Below are 14,105 nucleotides of genomic sequence, written 5' to 3'. Positions count from 1 at the left end.
GTGAATTGAAATGTAGGAGTTGTAGGAAAGGAAATTAGGATCTGAATTACAATGATAAAGATGACAGTCGAGTATGGTGATAGAATGCCAATGAGGTTGAGATTGATATTGATAATTACCACAGCCTTCTCATGGTTTTAACATGATTACAATAATGAGGACCTATGGATACAGGATACTTGTATTGGGATCATATGTGGTCCTCTTCAAGCTCGAAAAGGGGTCTGTTACTCTTTCAAATAGGATTCCTCTAAGAAAAGGTGAGAGAACTATTCCTTCGATGATTTATATATTCTATAGACTTCAGGGAAGTTTTGATGATACCCCTTGTAAGATGTATGACTATAAAACTGTTCGGGTTAGCTATGGAATATGTGGGTCTTGTAGTTAATTGACACTTGAGCTCATAGCTAATAGGACACACATTGAAAAAGTGCATTTGTGTGTATTATTTGGGTGTGTTTTATTGGTAATGACTACTTAACTATATGCCTACGTGTTTGCCATTATGCGAACTAATTGTAAAGTGTGGATTGAAAATTGTATGTCTTGCTTATGTAATATTGGTAGAAAGGAGGTAAGGAGGAGTTGTCGAACCTTAGAAAAACCACTAGGCAGCGTTCTCATGCTTCTATATATCCCAAAGGATTAGACAAACCCATAGCAACGATCAATAGCGCTGTTACACGTCGTTAGTTAGATTCTTATCAAATCAATTCATGATTACCTCATATAGCATGGTCAGCCTTCTAGCGGAGATATATAGCATCGTTATGCACCCATACCAAACCAAGAACAATCAACTTCACTATTGGTGAGGAGTTTGATGATAATAGCTGTTACTCTCTCAAAAATAAGATAGTGAAAATTTGGACCTGATATTTAAATATAAGCAGAAAGATTGAAAGTGCAACCTGGCCGCAGTTCAACGCGAGTCATAGCAAACTCACTGCAAATCCTGCCCAACAACCTTCTGGCGTTCGTTTCAAAATGATCACCAACTACCAAACACTCATAATTGAATCCTCTTTTTTTTTGGTTTCCATCACTTATACATCCATTGATATCCGACTAATCCTGCTTGAAAAACTGTTACTGTCCTCTACTATATCTTGACTTCACAACACATTAATATCGCGGATTAATAATAAATTGGCATTGTAAAATATTTAAATCGAAATACGACAATGTATGATCTGAATATTTCTTAATTTAAAGGTTTCTAACTAATACGCTGGAAATTTCTTTTATCATTGAATTGCGGTGCCAAACTATATCGCTTAAAAAGGAATACCTATTTTTTTTTTTTGGGTGACTGGAAAGAAAAAAAAAACAACCAAGGAAAAACAAACAAGAAACTGCTTAAAAAAGAAAAGGAAATACCTATTTAAATTAACTTCATAAAAAACAAATAAAACCAAACAGTTGCACCTGCAATGCTTAGAAGACAGTACAACTGCGAAAAAAATGCCTAAATACTTGGTAAGAATTTACACCATAATGTCTTCAAAAGAAAAGAATGAAACAAAGAAGCTGAGACTAAATGAGTCACCAACAAAAGATTCTTTTTTAAAAAGGAACGAAGGTAAACTTATATGGGACAAATGATAGATATTATCCCTAATTTATGTCAAAACTCCAGAACTACGTTATGAATGAAGTCATGCTTAAAGGTTGTCAAGTATACTTAGCCATTGTGTCAATCTCACCAACCATAATTAGCCACTTGCTTATATCATCAACTTAGCCTCTTTTTTGACAAAGATTTTCTTCTTGAAATGATCTCAGCTGCCCAATTTTTCCCTATTTCAGTCTGAAACTTTCCTGAAGGCCAAACATGTGCAGAGACTAAGGAAAAGTTTAAACAAAGAAGTTCCATTTCATTACTAGAGAATGTTTATTTAACTCTACCTGCAGTTGAAATGAAAAATTCATCCAAAACCTTCCCATGTTCTGCCAAAAAAATACAGAAGAATTTTAGCATTAAACAGCACATCATGACTACTCAGTAAGTAAGGTCAAACTTGATTTAGGGAAACATTATCAGCTCATCAAGAAGAAAATCAGTTGTTTAAAAATTCCAAATAAGGTTTTGAAATGGTTTCAATTCAATATAGGAGAAAATGGATCTATCCATAACTTACCCGTTTCATATTCCAGTGCTTGTAGAATCATTTCAACCTGATCAGAATTCAAAGAAGCAAGGGAAAGCAATTATAAAGAAACCACAAGATCTCAATTGACAGTTCCAACTCCAGACATGCATGTTGTGATAACATAAAGGGAAAACACACTATCTTGCATAAACTTTTTCCTACATAAATTTAAACAACAAACACTTTAATCCCTTGAATTTTTTAATATTGATATATGAAATTGTTATTAATAACTTGAAATTGATCATGGATGGATCATGGTTATCTTGATAATCGTTGATGCCAAAGTTTCATCACGATTAAACAGAGTACACCGCCTTGTTAAGTACCTAAGTAAAACGGGGAACTAGGCCTTAAAAGCTAACTATTAATGGGGAAAGACTACTTTCCTTAAATCCAACATTAACATCCAACGCTACTCAATGTGGGACTTTGAACATCTCATAATACCTGAGTCCCTAAAAATACATCAGCAGTAGGCAGTTGGCTATCAGCTACCAGTATCCAGTATTCATCCCAATCTAGCCTCTAAGTAGCCCCTTCTGTGCTGCCAACAACCAGGTTCTGATACCAACGTTAAGCACCTCAAGAAAATGGGAGAAACACCCTAAAAGCTATCTTTTAAGGGTGAAGAATCACTCTTCTTAAATACAACATCAAGCATCATATGCTACTCAATAGAGGATTTGGGCACCCCATAATACCCAAGTTCCCCTAACAACCTTTATCACGAGTGTATGTGTTCAAAGTTCAAACTATTCAACACATTCGTCATTATTCATTTTCCTTAATCACTCAAGTTGCAAGAGGATTTATAACAGAACTGAAACAAGTAAATGAAACCATTAATCTGGACCATAAAGTTGTACAAGAAAATTTTATGTAGGTGTAACCGTGTAAGAAAATCCAAGAGGTGAAATTTTTTTTAAAAAAATACATTTTTCTTGGATAAAATCGAATGCAGTACAGGCTAATTAAGACACAATAAATGTAGATCTCATGCTTAGTGGACTTAGAAGGCGACATTTAGTTTACTTGCTTTATTCAGGATTAGACTGCAAAAAATTTTCAATCAATTTTTTAAGTTTTAAATATAATGCTTCTAGGTATTAGACATCTTTGATGGTCTATACAAATACGCATGTGACTAAAGCATTAGCAGGATCTTTCGTTATACATGACTTTTTGTCTCAAACGTGTGTTGTGTTTCTCAGAAAATATATCTGAGTTATAGTGGCACTGAATGTCACTACTAAGCAGCAATATAGTGACTAGAAGTTGGGATTATCTATAGAGAAGTTAATTGAAAAAGTGTTCCAGAAATTTTGTACTGATAAAGCTAAAGTGTAATCATGCCTTTGGCTTTGAACTTCAGATCTAGCACAGTAGATAAGCTAATTATAATTAATAAAATGAGTGAAAGCAGTGATTTCCTTTTCTTTTTTATGAAAAATCTTTAGTAGGATGCCTCTACTCTTATTTATTTTTTTGAGAAATCCTTAGTAGGATACCTCTACTCTATTCCTAAACACTATTTTTAGAATCAGGAAGCTAGCTATTTGTGTGTTTCTAGACATAGATCTGACTGGGGTTATTGATTCTAGAGAGTCTATCACTTGTGCTATATAGTTGAAAATATTTTCCAAACACCTACAAGCAATGTTCTAAAAGCCGAACCAAAATTCGAACTAGTGAAGCTAAAGGTTTAAAGGTTCAACTCCGATATAATAAAATAATATATCAATGTATAAAATATATATTTTTTAGAAAAAAAATTCCTTTTATGTATTATTATTTTGAACCAGTTAACTGCCAAAAACCAAGTTAGTTCAACCAGTTTACCAATTTCTTTTACTGGTTTTTTCAGTTTTTGACCAATTCACGTGCAACCAGTTTTTACCCCGAACTGGACCAGTCTAGTGGCAAGTTCCCGGTAAACCAGGTCAAACTGGCCAGTTCGATCTGGTTCTCAAAACTATGCCTACAAGCTGCTGGGTTGAGACACATCAATGATTATATATCTAAGAAGTCTCCTCCCACAATTAACATTTTTAGGCTTGATGCATGGATAATGCGCATGTCCATCTTATCTTGTGACTGTAATCCTTAATTTGAAAGAACTGGGACAACATGGATCGAATTCTCACCTTTTTTGTCATAAATTTCTGATACCATATCAGCAAACAATCTCTCCCAAAAGCTTAAGCTGATGGGTAGAGGTACTTGTATAGTTTTACTATATCCAAAGGCTACAACAAAACCATCTTACTAGGTTATATTGACTATATGGGCCAAAAGCACCATTGCACCCTCTCATAGATCATGTCAATTTTGTACACTCCATTTATGCTTAAATTATGTTAATTAAAATCTCAACATATTAAACTCGTGCTTTCCCACATTTCCTCACAAAAGAATTTACTAGTAATGTAACTCATAAAAGTCACTGCTGATCTTTGCATAATTCCCCATATGCTGAAATCGATGTTCACAAAACTATATGCATTTAAAGTTATTGTATTTAAGTGCATTTCCAAGGATCTATGTAGCGAGAAGGCTTTTCTGTATAAGATAGCATATGTGTACCTTGTCAAAATCTTTTACAAGATTAGCCTCTTTAGAGGAATTGTTTTCATACTCTTCCCAAAGTTCTTTGATCTCCTCAGCTGCAAATTAAGAAAGGTGCCATCTAAGTAAAACTTTGTTTCATGATTTGGAAAGTTTAGTGTAAATCTACAAGAAAATATAATTTGCAATTACCCCTCATCCCTCCACCAAGAAGTTCACACATCTCACTCAAAGCTGCCTTCTCCCTTTTGCTCTTTTCAGCCTTGGGCACCCCATCAGATGGTGTTATATCTCCTACAATAGCTATTGAATGCAAAAATGAATTTAGATTACAAAGTAATATAAAAAAGTAGACTAGACTTAAGCCCTTTTCCTTTTATCTTTCTTTATAGAAGATACTTATGGATAAAGAATGTGCTCACTGCCACTTACAAAAGCAATAAAGTCACAAATCAGATGAGTCAAATATTCCAATAATTTTTTACGGACTTTTGCTTGCCAAGTACAAATTAGCTTTTGCAAATATTTATTCAAAACATTCCAGTTGGGAGTTTCATCTTGCTTATTCTTTGATTCATATAGTCAATATGTACGACTAATTAACAATTTATCAAGCGACATTCACTAACATGTCTTTGATCCACTGATTATTATTAAGCTGGAGAAGTGAATCTTATAAAGGACAAAACTAACTAAGATCAAACATGCTTTGTGTCAGAACTTTCTGGTCACATGAAAGAACCATCAACACATCTTCTAAAAGTTGTGCTGCAGTGGAATTTTCAATTGTTGCAGCTTAGAAGGACAAGCAATAAGTCCGCCGCAAGTCATTTGAAAATGATTTTGCAAATTTTTTATTCTATCCAAAACAACTAGCAAATCAACCTGTGTAAAACTTTCCATCAATACTTATTATCAAACAGCAAAAATTATTCTGTCAGAAGGCATTAGAGAGATACCTTCTGCAATATCATGCACAAGTGCTATCTTGATACATCTGCACAACACAAAGAATGCATAGAGAAAATCAGGCGGACATAACCCAAAAGCAAGTCCAGAAATATGAATAACATGAACAGAGGCAAGAAAGCTAAGTAAATTACTACAATGATGATGAATACTGAGACAAGGAAGTCTCAGTAAAAAAATCGATGAGGTGGATATAAATACACTGACTCATACTATTAGATACCTACAATTTAGAGAGTAAAAAAAGGTCCCCTTTTTTTGGATTAGGGCCTAAGCTAGGTTATAAAAATTTCATTTTATAGAAATCTCAAGATCCCAACTATAAAAGAATCTCATTTATCTGTGACAACAGTAGTAAACTCACATCTTCAAGATAACAAAGACAGAGAGGCTAGATTGAAGAAGTTTGAAACAGGCAGCTCATCATCCAGCCAGAGTTTAACTCCATATTGAAGCAGCAAGCAGTTTTCTTATTAGTGAAATTATGCTAATTAGTGGACCATCTAATTTTTTTAAGTTGATATTTATAAGATGCACCTGATCTAAAGTAACTTTCTCGCCCTAACAAAACTTTTGAATGTGTGCCACATCAAGTGTTATGATATATAATTCAAGCCAAGCAACCTCAAAATAGTAGGATCATCATACTTCCATTAATCACGGAATCTAAAGATGTATGTATTACCCCCCAAAACAGGATAGCAGCTTACCATAACAACTGAACAGAATGAACCCAAACAAAAATAAGAAGAAAACAAATTTGAATAATAGCAAAATTCAATTTGAAACCTTTCTCTATTCAATCCAGGTACATCGGCAGCAATCAGTGCCATCAAAGCCATTCGATACATATGGTCAGCAATCGATTCAGCACTCTTTATCCCATGATTAATCCATCCTTTCCGCTTTGTGGTCTATGAGGAACATATGCATGGCAAGAAATGACTACATTATTAGTGAATCACTGTTGTAGAACCACAGTTTACATCTTCAAAATATTTTTATATACCTATGGTAGCATCATCTCCAAATGACTAGTTAAATTTACAAAAGCATTCAATAAAATTAATCTGCTGCTCCTTTGCATTAAAGTAAATAAAACAGTGAGATATATATCTGATCACATTTTCTGAAAAATGGTTCCATAGCCCACCAGAATCATAAAGATAGCCAATTTCAACCTATGTAATAACATATCTAGCATCCAACCCAAAATATAATACTGAATTACAATTACAATATCTTATCTTATATACCTATACATATGAAAAAATTTACTGGTAAAATATATTCCCATGTATGGGATTCCCACAAAAACCCGAGTCTACGGTAACACAATTCATTATCAATTGAATAAAATTATAAAAAAGAAAGGGTCAAATTGGGATTTTTTAGGATCATATGTTTTCTCCACACTGCTTCACTTTATTCTAAGAAATTATGATTTTCAAAGACAGAGAGAAGATGACAGAACAAAATAAACCGATTAAACCATAAAGTAAGGGGAAAAGGAAAAAAGAGAAAACTGCGATTTCTTACATGAAGGGTTTGAGTGATGAACTCTTTCCTTCCATTACCTTAAGGCGATGGCAGAGGGTGAGAAAATCGATCACGGAAGAAGCGGAGGAAGAGGATAACCCGACGGAGGTAACTGAGTTATCTAAGCTGACCCGCCTCTTGGGTCCACCAACAGGACCATCCCTATCGGGTGCCTGGGCCCGAACCGATACGAGCCTGAGGCTCGGAGCGCTGAGGCGCGGAGCGTCGCCGAAGAAGCCGGGCTTTGAATTGGGCGCTCCGAGAACGGAACGAGACGAAGAAGAAGAAGGCAAAGAGGAGAATGGCATGCAGCAACAAGATGCTGAATTAATCGCCATTTCCTATAAAAATTTGCGAAATTGGAGGCACTCTTCTGTTTCCGCTTAAAAATTAAGTTTTGATGAGAGAGAGAGAGAGAGAGAAAAAAAGGAAAGGGGGGGGGGGAGTGTGTATTGGGAGTATTGTCAGCGTTTCGATTGGTCCGTCGTGGATGGTGGTTGCCACTTTCCGTTTGTTTTTCCGACTAGGTTTCGGAATTGTGTTTGGGTTGGATAGGTCGGATCACATTTAGGCTACGTTCGGTTGAAAGAAAAGAAACAGAACAAAAAAAATGAAATAGAAAGAAAAAAAAAAAAAGAAAATGAGTGAATTTTTATTTTAGTTTACATGTGTTTGGATGAAAAAAATAAATAAAAAAAAAATATTATAAAAAAATTATTTTATTTTTGTATCATAAAATATATTAAAAAAATAAAGAAATAATATTAGAAGTATAGAGAGAAAAAAATTGGTAAGTCTCACCAATTTTTTTCATCCTTTTTTTTTAATTTTTTTTCTTAATTAAACAATAGAAAATAATTATTTTTTTTAATTTTTTTTCTCTTTTTTTTTTTTCATTTTCCCTTCAAACAAACATAGTATTAGAGGTGGAAAAAGGTTAAGCGGCCTTTGGCCTGGTTTAGTCTGTCCTGTTATAAAAGTTTTATTATGTTAATAGGTTAGGTCAGACTCACTAATTAGTCTTATTAGTCTGTCAGGCTTATTAATACATAATTATATATATAAATAATTTTTTTATTATTAACAAAATTATGAGATGTTTTAAATTTATTATATTTAATTATAAATAGTTTTGTATATTTTAAATACTTTAAAATTTAAAATTTTTTGTAAATATTAAATATGAGATATTAAATATAAATATGTTTATTAAAAATAAATTTTTTAAATAATATTTTTATTTTTGTAAAAAAAAATATTAGACCTATTAACAGGTTTCAGGCTAGGCCAGACGAATAACAGGGCAGGCTTAATACTTTAAAAAAAGCCTATAGCAGGTGATGCGTGAGCATCTTTCTATCTTTTCCTAGTGAATTTGCATTTAAATTGTTGAGTTTAATCAATAATTAATTATCTTTTAGCCACTATGGATACTACTTTGAGTCTTGTGCGATTCTGTTTATTTTAGGTAGCATTTGGTTGGATATGATGGAGCTTCCGCAGAAAAAGAGAAAAATGCTATATAGGGCAGAAATGCTTAGAGGATGGAGAGGAAGCTTGCACAAATGGAAGGAGCACAAGAATTAAAGGAGATGGCAGCGAGGAGCGACACATGTGCGTACCTGACGCGTGCGCGTACCTGACGCGTGCGCGTACCTGACGCGTACGCGTGACACGCGAAGAAGACCATCGACGCCTAAGCGTGACTAACGCGTACGCGTGACAAGCGCGAAGTGCAGAAAACGCTGATTAATTAATTCTGATTTAAAACTTTATTTTTATTTTAAAATAGAAAAAGATATTATTTTAGCATTAGAAGATAGATTTTAAATTAATTAGGATTAGATATTAAAGGGGATTGGAATTATTTTACAGGGGATTCCACCTCTACTAAAATACATTTTATCAGAATCCTTATTTTTCTCTCTGAAACATGAGCAACTAAACCTCCACTATTAAGGTTAGGAGCTCTGTCTATTATATAGATTGATACTATTATTTTTTTTAATTTTAATTCATGTACTGATTTATAATTCAAGAATTGTTTTCGTTATTTATCTTATGAATTTGGGTGGAACGGAAGTATGACCCTCTTTCTAATTGAGTTCTTGTATAACTTGGAAAAGCTCTTTACTTGAACAACAACTTAAAAACAATTTCTCCTAAATTCTAATTATCTGGACTTAACGGGATACGTAACATATAATCCTTTTATATCTGGATAATTAGGATTTTTGTGGCATAATAACTAGAATTAAACTTCACCCTTGATGAGCGGATAATTTATACGCTTTTTGGCATTGTTTTTAGTATGTTTTTAGTAGGATCTAGTTACTTTTAGGGATGTTTTCATTAGTTTTTATGTTAAATTTACATTTCTGGACTTTACTATGAGTTTGTGTGTTTTTCTGTGATTTCAGATATTTTCTGGCTGAAATTGAGGGACTTGAGCAGAAATCAGATTCAGAGGTTGAAGAAGGACTGCTGATGCTGTTGGATTCTGACCTCCCTGCACTCAAAGTAGATTTTCTGGAGCTACAGAACTCGAAATGGCGCGCTTCTAATTGCGTTGGAAAGTAGACATCCAGGGCTTTTCAGAAATATATAATAGTCCATACTTTGGCCAAGAATAGATGACGTAAACTGGCGTTCAACGCCAGCTTTCTACCTAAATCTGGCATCCAGCGCCAGAAAAGGATCCAAAACCAGAGTTGAACGCCAGAAATGGATCAAAACCTGGCGTTCAACTCCACAAATGGCCTCTGCATGTGCAACACTTAAAGCTCAGCCCAAGTACACACCAAGTGGGCCCCGGAAGTGGATTTATGCATCAATTACTTACTCATGTAAACCCTAGTAGCTAGTTTATTATAAATAGGATCTTTTACTATTGTATTAGGCATCTTTAATCAGTTGTATGCTATCTTAGATCACGTTTTGGGGGCTGGCCATCTCGACCATGCCTGGACCTTCACTTATGTATTCTCATACGGTAGAGTTTCTACACTCCATAGATTAAGGTGTGGAGCTCTGCTGTTCCTCAAAGATTAATGCAAAGTACTTCTGTTTTCTATTCAATTCATCTTATTTCGCTTCTAAGATATCCATTCGCACCCAAGAACGTGATGAAGGTGATGATTATGTGTGATGCTCATCACCATTCTCCCCTATGAACACGTGCCTGACAAATACTTCCGTTCTACATGAAATAAGCTAGAATGAATATCTCTTAGATCTCCTAACCAGAATCTTCGTGGCGTAAGCTAGAATGATGGCGGCATTCAAGAGAATCCGGAAAGTCTAAACCTTGTCTGTGGTATTCCGAGTAGGATTCAATGATTGAATGACTGTGACGAGCTTCAAACTCGCGATTGTTGGGTGTTAGTGACAGACGCAAAAGGAGGGTGAATCCTATTCCAGCATGATCGAGAACCGACAGATGATTAGCCGTGCTGTGACAGAGCATGTGAGCATATTTTTCACTGAGAGGAGGGGATGTAGCCACTGACAACGGTGATGCCCTTGCATAAAGCCAGCCATGGAAAGGAGTAAGACTGATTGGATGAAGATAGCAGGAAAGCAGAGGTTCAGAGGAACGAAAGCATCTCCATTCGCTTATCTGAAATTCCTACCAATGATTTACATAAGTACCTCTATCCCTATTCTATTATTTATTATTCGAAAACACCATTATCAATTTATATCTGCCTAACTGAGATTTACAAGGTGACCATAGCTTGCTTCATACCAACAATCTCCGTGGGATTCGACCCTTACTCACGTAAGGTATTACTCGGACGACCCAGTGCACTTGCTGGTTAGTTGTATCGAAGTTGTGAACCATGGTATTGGCACCATGTTCTTGGCGCCATTGCCAGGGAAAGAAAGAGCCATGAATTTTATATAATCAAAGTGTAATCACGATTGCGCGTACCAAGTTGCTCACGTTGCCAGGGATTGTTTGAGCCTGGACATCACAATTTCGTGCACCAAGTTTTTGGCGCCGTTGCCGGGGATTGTTCGAGTTTGGACAACTGACGGTTCATCCTGTTGCTCATATTAGGTAATTTTCTTTTTGTTTTATTTTCAAAAATCTTTCAAAAAAATATTTCAAAATTTTCTCATCTGTTTTTGAAAAAATTTTTTTTATAATTTTATTCAAAATTTTTAAAGAATGAATTCTAGTGTTTCATGAAGCATGTGAAGCCTGGCTGGCTGTAAAGCCATGTCTAAATTTATTTGGACTGAGGCAGCAATTTGTTATCAAGAGCAAGCTAGTTGTTGCTAATCCACCTGCTGCTGTTCCTGATTTACATGCTAAAGCTTGGTTGGCCATTGGCCTTGTCTAGTGTTTTGGACTGGAGCTTTCATTGAAAAGCTTGGCTGGCTAGTGAGCCATGTCTAATTCCTGGACTGAAGCTTTAGACTAAGAATGCAAGATTCCTGGAATTCATGTTAAAAATTTTGGAATCCTTATTTTTTTTTCTTTTTCATATAATTTTCGAAAAAAAAATCCAAAAAATTAGAAAATCATAAAAATCAAAAACATTTTTTGTGTTTCTTGTTTGAGTCTTGAGTCATATCATAAGTTTGGTGTCATTTGCATGTACATCTTGCATTTTTCGAAAATATCATGCATTCATAGTGTTCTTCATGATCTTCAAGTTGTTCTTGGTAAGTCTTCTTGTTTGATCTTGATGTTTTCATGTTTTGCATCTTTAGTTGTTTTTCATGTGCATTTTTCATTTGTTAGAGTCTAAACATGAAAGATTTCTAAGTTTGATGTCTTACATGTTTTCTTTGCATTAAAAATTTTTCAAAAATGTGTTCTTGATGTTCATCATGATCTTCATAATGTTCTTGGTGTTCATCTTGACATTCATAGCATTATTGCATGCAGTCATTGTTTTGATCTAAAAATTTCATGCATTGCATAATTTTCATGTTTTTCATAAAAATTTCAAAAATAAAAAAAAATATCTTTCCCTTTTTCTCTCATCAAATTCGAAAATTTGAGTTGACTTTTTCAAAAATTTTTAAAATCAAGTTGTTTCTTATGAGTCAAATCAAATTTTCAATTTGAAAATCTTATCTTTTTCAAAATCTTTTTCAAAAATCAAATCTTTTTCAAAATTCTTAGTTATTTTCGAAAATTCCAAAAATATTTTTCAAAAATCTTTTTTCTATTTTTATATCAAATTTTCGAAAATAACATGATCAATTAATGTTTTGATTCAAAAATTTGACGTTTGTTACTTGCTTGTTAAGAAAGATTCAAACTTTAAGTTCTAGAATCATATCTTGTGATTTCTTATGAATCAAGTCATTAATTGAGATTTTAAAAATCAAATCTTTTTCAAAACTAATTTCTAAAATATCTTCATATCTTACCTTTTTCAAAAATATGATTTCAAAATATCTTTTCTAACCTCCTAACTTCTTATCTTTTCAAAATTTGTTTCAACTAACTAACTAACTTTTTGTTGGTTTCTTAACTTTTTCAAAACCACCTAACTAACTCTCTCTCTAATTTTCGAAAATATCTTTCCTCTTTTTCAAAAATTTCTTTTTAATTAACTAATTATTCTTATTTTTATTTTTGATTTTAAAAATTTTCGAAAAAATACTAACATTTTTCAAAAACCATTTTCGAAAATCACTAACTCTTTTTCAAAAATTATTTTCGAAAATTCCTTCTCTCTCATCTTATTCTATTTATTTATTCATCTACTAACATCTCATCTCACATCTCAACCCTCCTCACAGTTGTGTTTCTTCCATTATATTACATTCTTTGTCTCCCCCTCTTCTTCTATTCACACAGGGATCCCTATACTGTGGTATAAAGGATCCATATTATTATTATTATTTTTTCTGTGCCCTCTTCTTTGTCATATGAGCAAGAGCAAGGACAAGAATATTCTTGTTGAAGCAGATCCAGAACCTGAAAGGACTCTGAAGAGAAAATTAAGAGAAGCTAAATTACAACAATCCAGAGATAACCTTTCAGAAATTTTCGAACAGGAAGAGGAGATGGCAGCCAAAAATAATAATAATGTAAGGAAGATGCTTGGTGACTTTACTGCACCTAATTCCAATCTACATGGAAGAAGCATCTCCATTCCTGCCATTGGAGCAAACAACTTTGAGCTGAAACCTCAATTAGTTTCTCTGATGCAGCAGAACTGCAAGTTTCATGGACTTCCATCTGAAGATCCTTTTCAGTTCTTAACTGAATTCTTGCAGATATGTGATACTGTTAAGACTAATGGAGTAGATCCTGAAGTCTACAGGCTCATGCTTTTCCCTTTTGCTGTAAGAGACAGAGCTAGATTATGGTTGGATTCTCAACCCAAAGACAGCCTGAACTCTTGAGATAAGCTGGTCACGGCTTTCTTAGCCAAGTACTTTCCTCCTCAAAAGCTGAGTAAGCTTAGAGCTGATGTTCAAACCTTCAGACAGAAAGAAGGTGAATCCCTCTATGAAGCTTGGGAAAGATACAAACAGTTGACCAAAAAGTGTCCTTCTGACATGCTTTCAGAATGGACCATCCTGGATATATTCTATGATGGTTTATCTGAGCTATCAAAGATGTCACTGGATACTTCTGCAGGTGGATCCATTCACCTAAAGAAAACGCCTGCAGAAGCTCAAGAACTCATTGACATGGTTGCTAATAACCAGTTCATGTACACTTCTGAAAGGAATCCTGTGAGTAATGGGACGCCTATGAAGAAGGGAGTTCTTGAAGTTGATACTCTGAATGCCATATTGGCTCAGAATAAACTATTGACTCAACAAGTCAATATGATCTCTCAGAGTCTGCATGGAATGCAAGTTGCATCCAACAGTACTCAAGAGGCTTCTTATGAA

The 14,105-nt window shown here is 34.3% G+C and overlaps 1 protein-coding gene and 1 non-coding gene across 2 annotated transcripts; both read right to left on the bottom strand.

Moving 5' to 3' along the window:
- Nucleotides 1-1,454: 1,454 nt before the first annotated feature.
- LOC107643808 (uncharacterized) lies at nt 1,455-7,816 on the bottom strand. The gene is made up of 8 exons (XM_016347561.3): nt 7,271-7,816; nt 6,483-6,607; nt 5,684-5,721; nt 4,917-5,027; nt 4,743-4,822; nt 2,145-2,181; nt 1,912-1,953; nt 1,455-1,824 (listed from the first exon to the last, which is right to left on the bottom strand). The coding sequence occupies exons 1-8, from the start codon at nt 7,568-7,570 to the stop codon at nt 1,739-1,741; spliced, it is 819 nt and encodes a 272-aa protein (XP_016203047.1). The 5' UTR covers nt 7,571-7,816; the 3' UTR covers nt 1,455-1,738.
- Nucleotides 7,817-13,661: 5,845 nt separating this feature from the next.
- LOC148565451 (small nucleolar RNA R71) lies at nt 13,662-13,769 on the bottom strand. Its single transcript, XR_015884231.1, has one exon. It is a non-coding gene; the product is annotated as a small nucleolar RNA R71 (small nucleolar RNA).
- Nucleotides 13,770-14,105: the final 336 nt, after the last annotated feature.

This window comes from Arachis ipaensis, chromosome B5 (assembly GCF_059453495.1).
Source record: "Arachis ipaensis isolate K30076 ecotype BB chromosome B5, ASM5945349v1, whole genome shotgun sequence".
Lineage (NCBI taxonomy): Eukaryota > Viridiplantae > Streptophyta > Magnoliopsida > Fabales > Fabaceae > Arachis > Arachis ipaensis.
The sequence above is the reverse complement of the archived record's forward strand: the minus strand, read 5'-3'. Positions and strand labels throughout refer to the sequence as shown.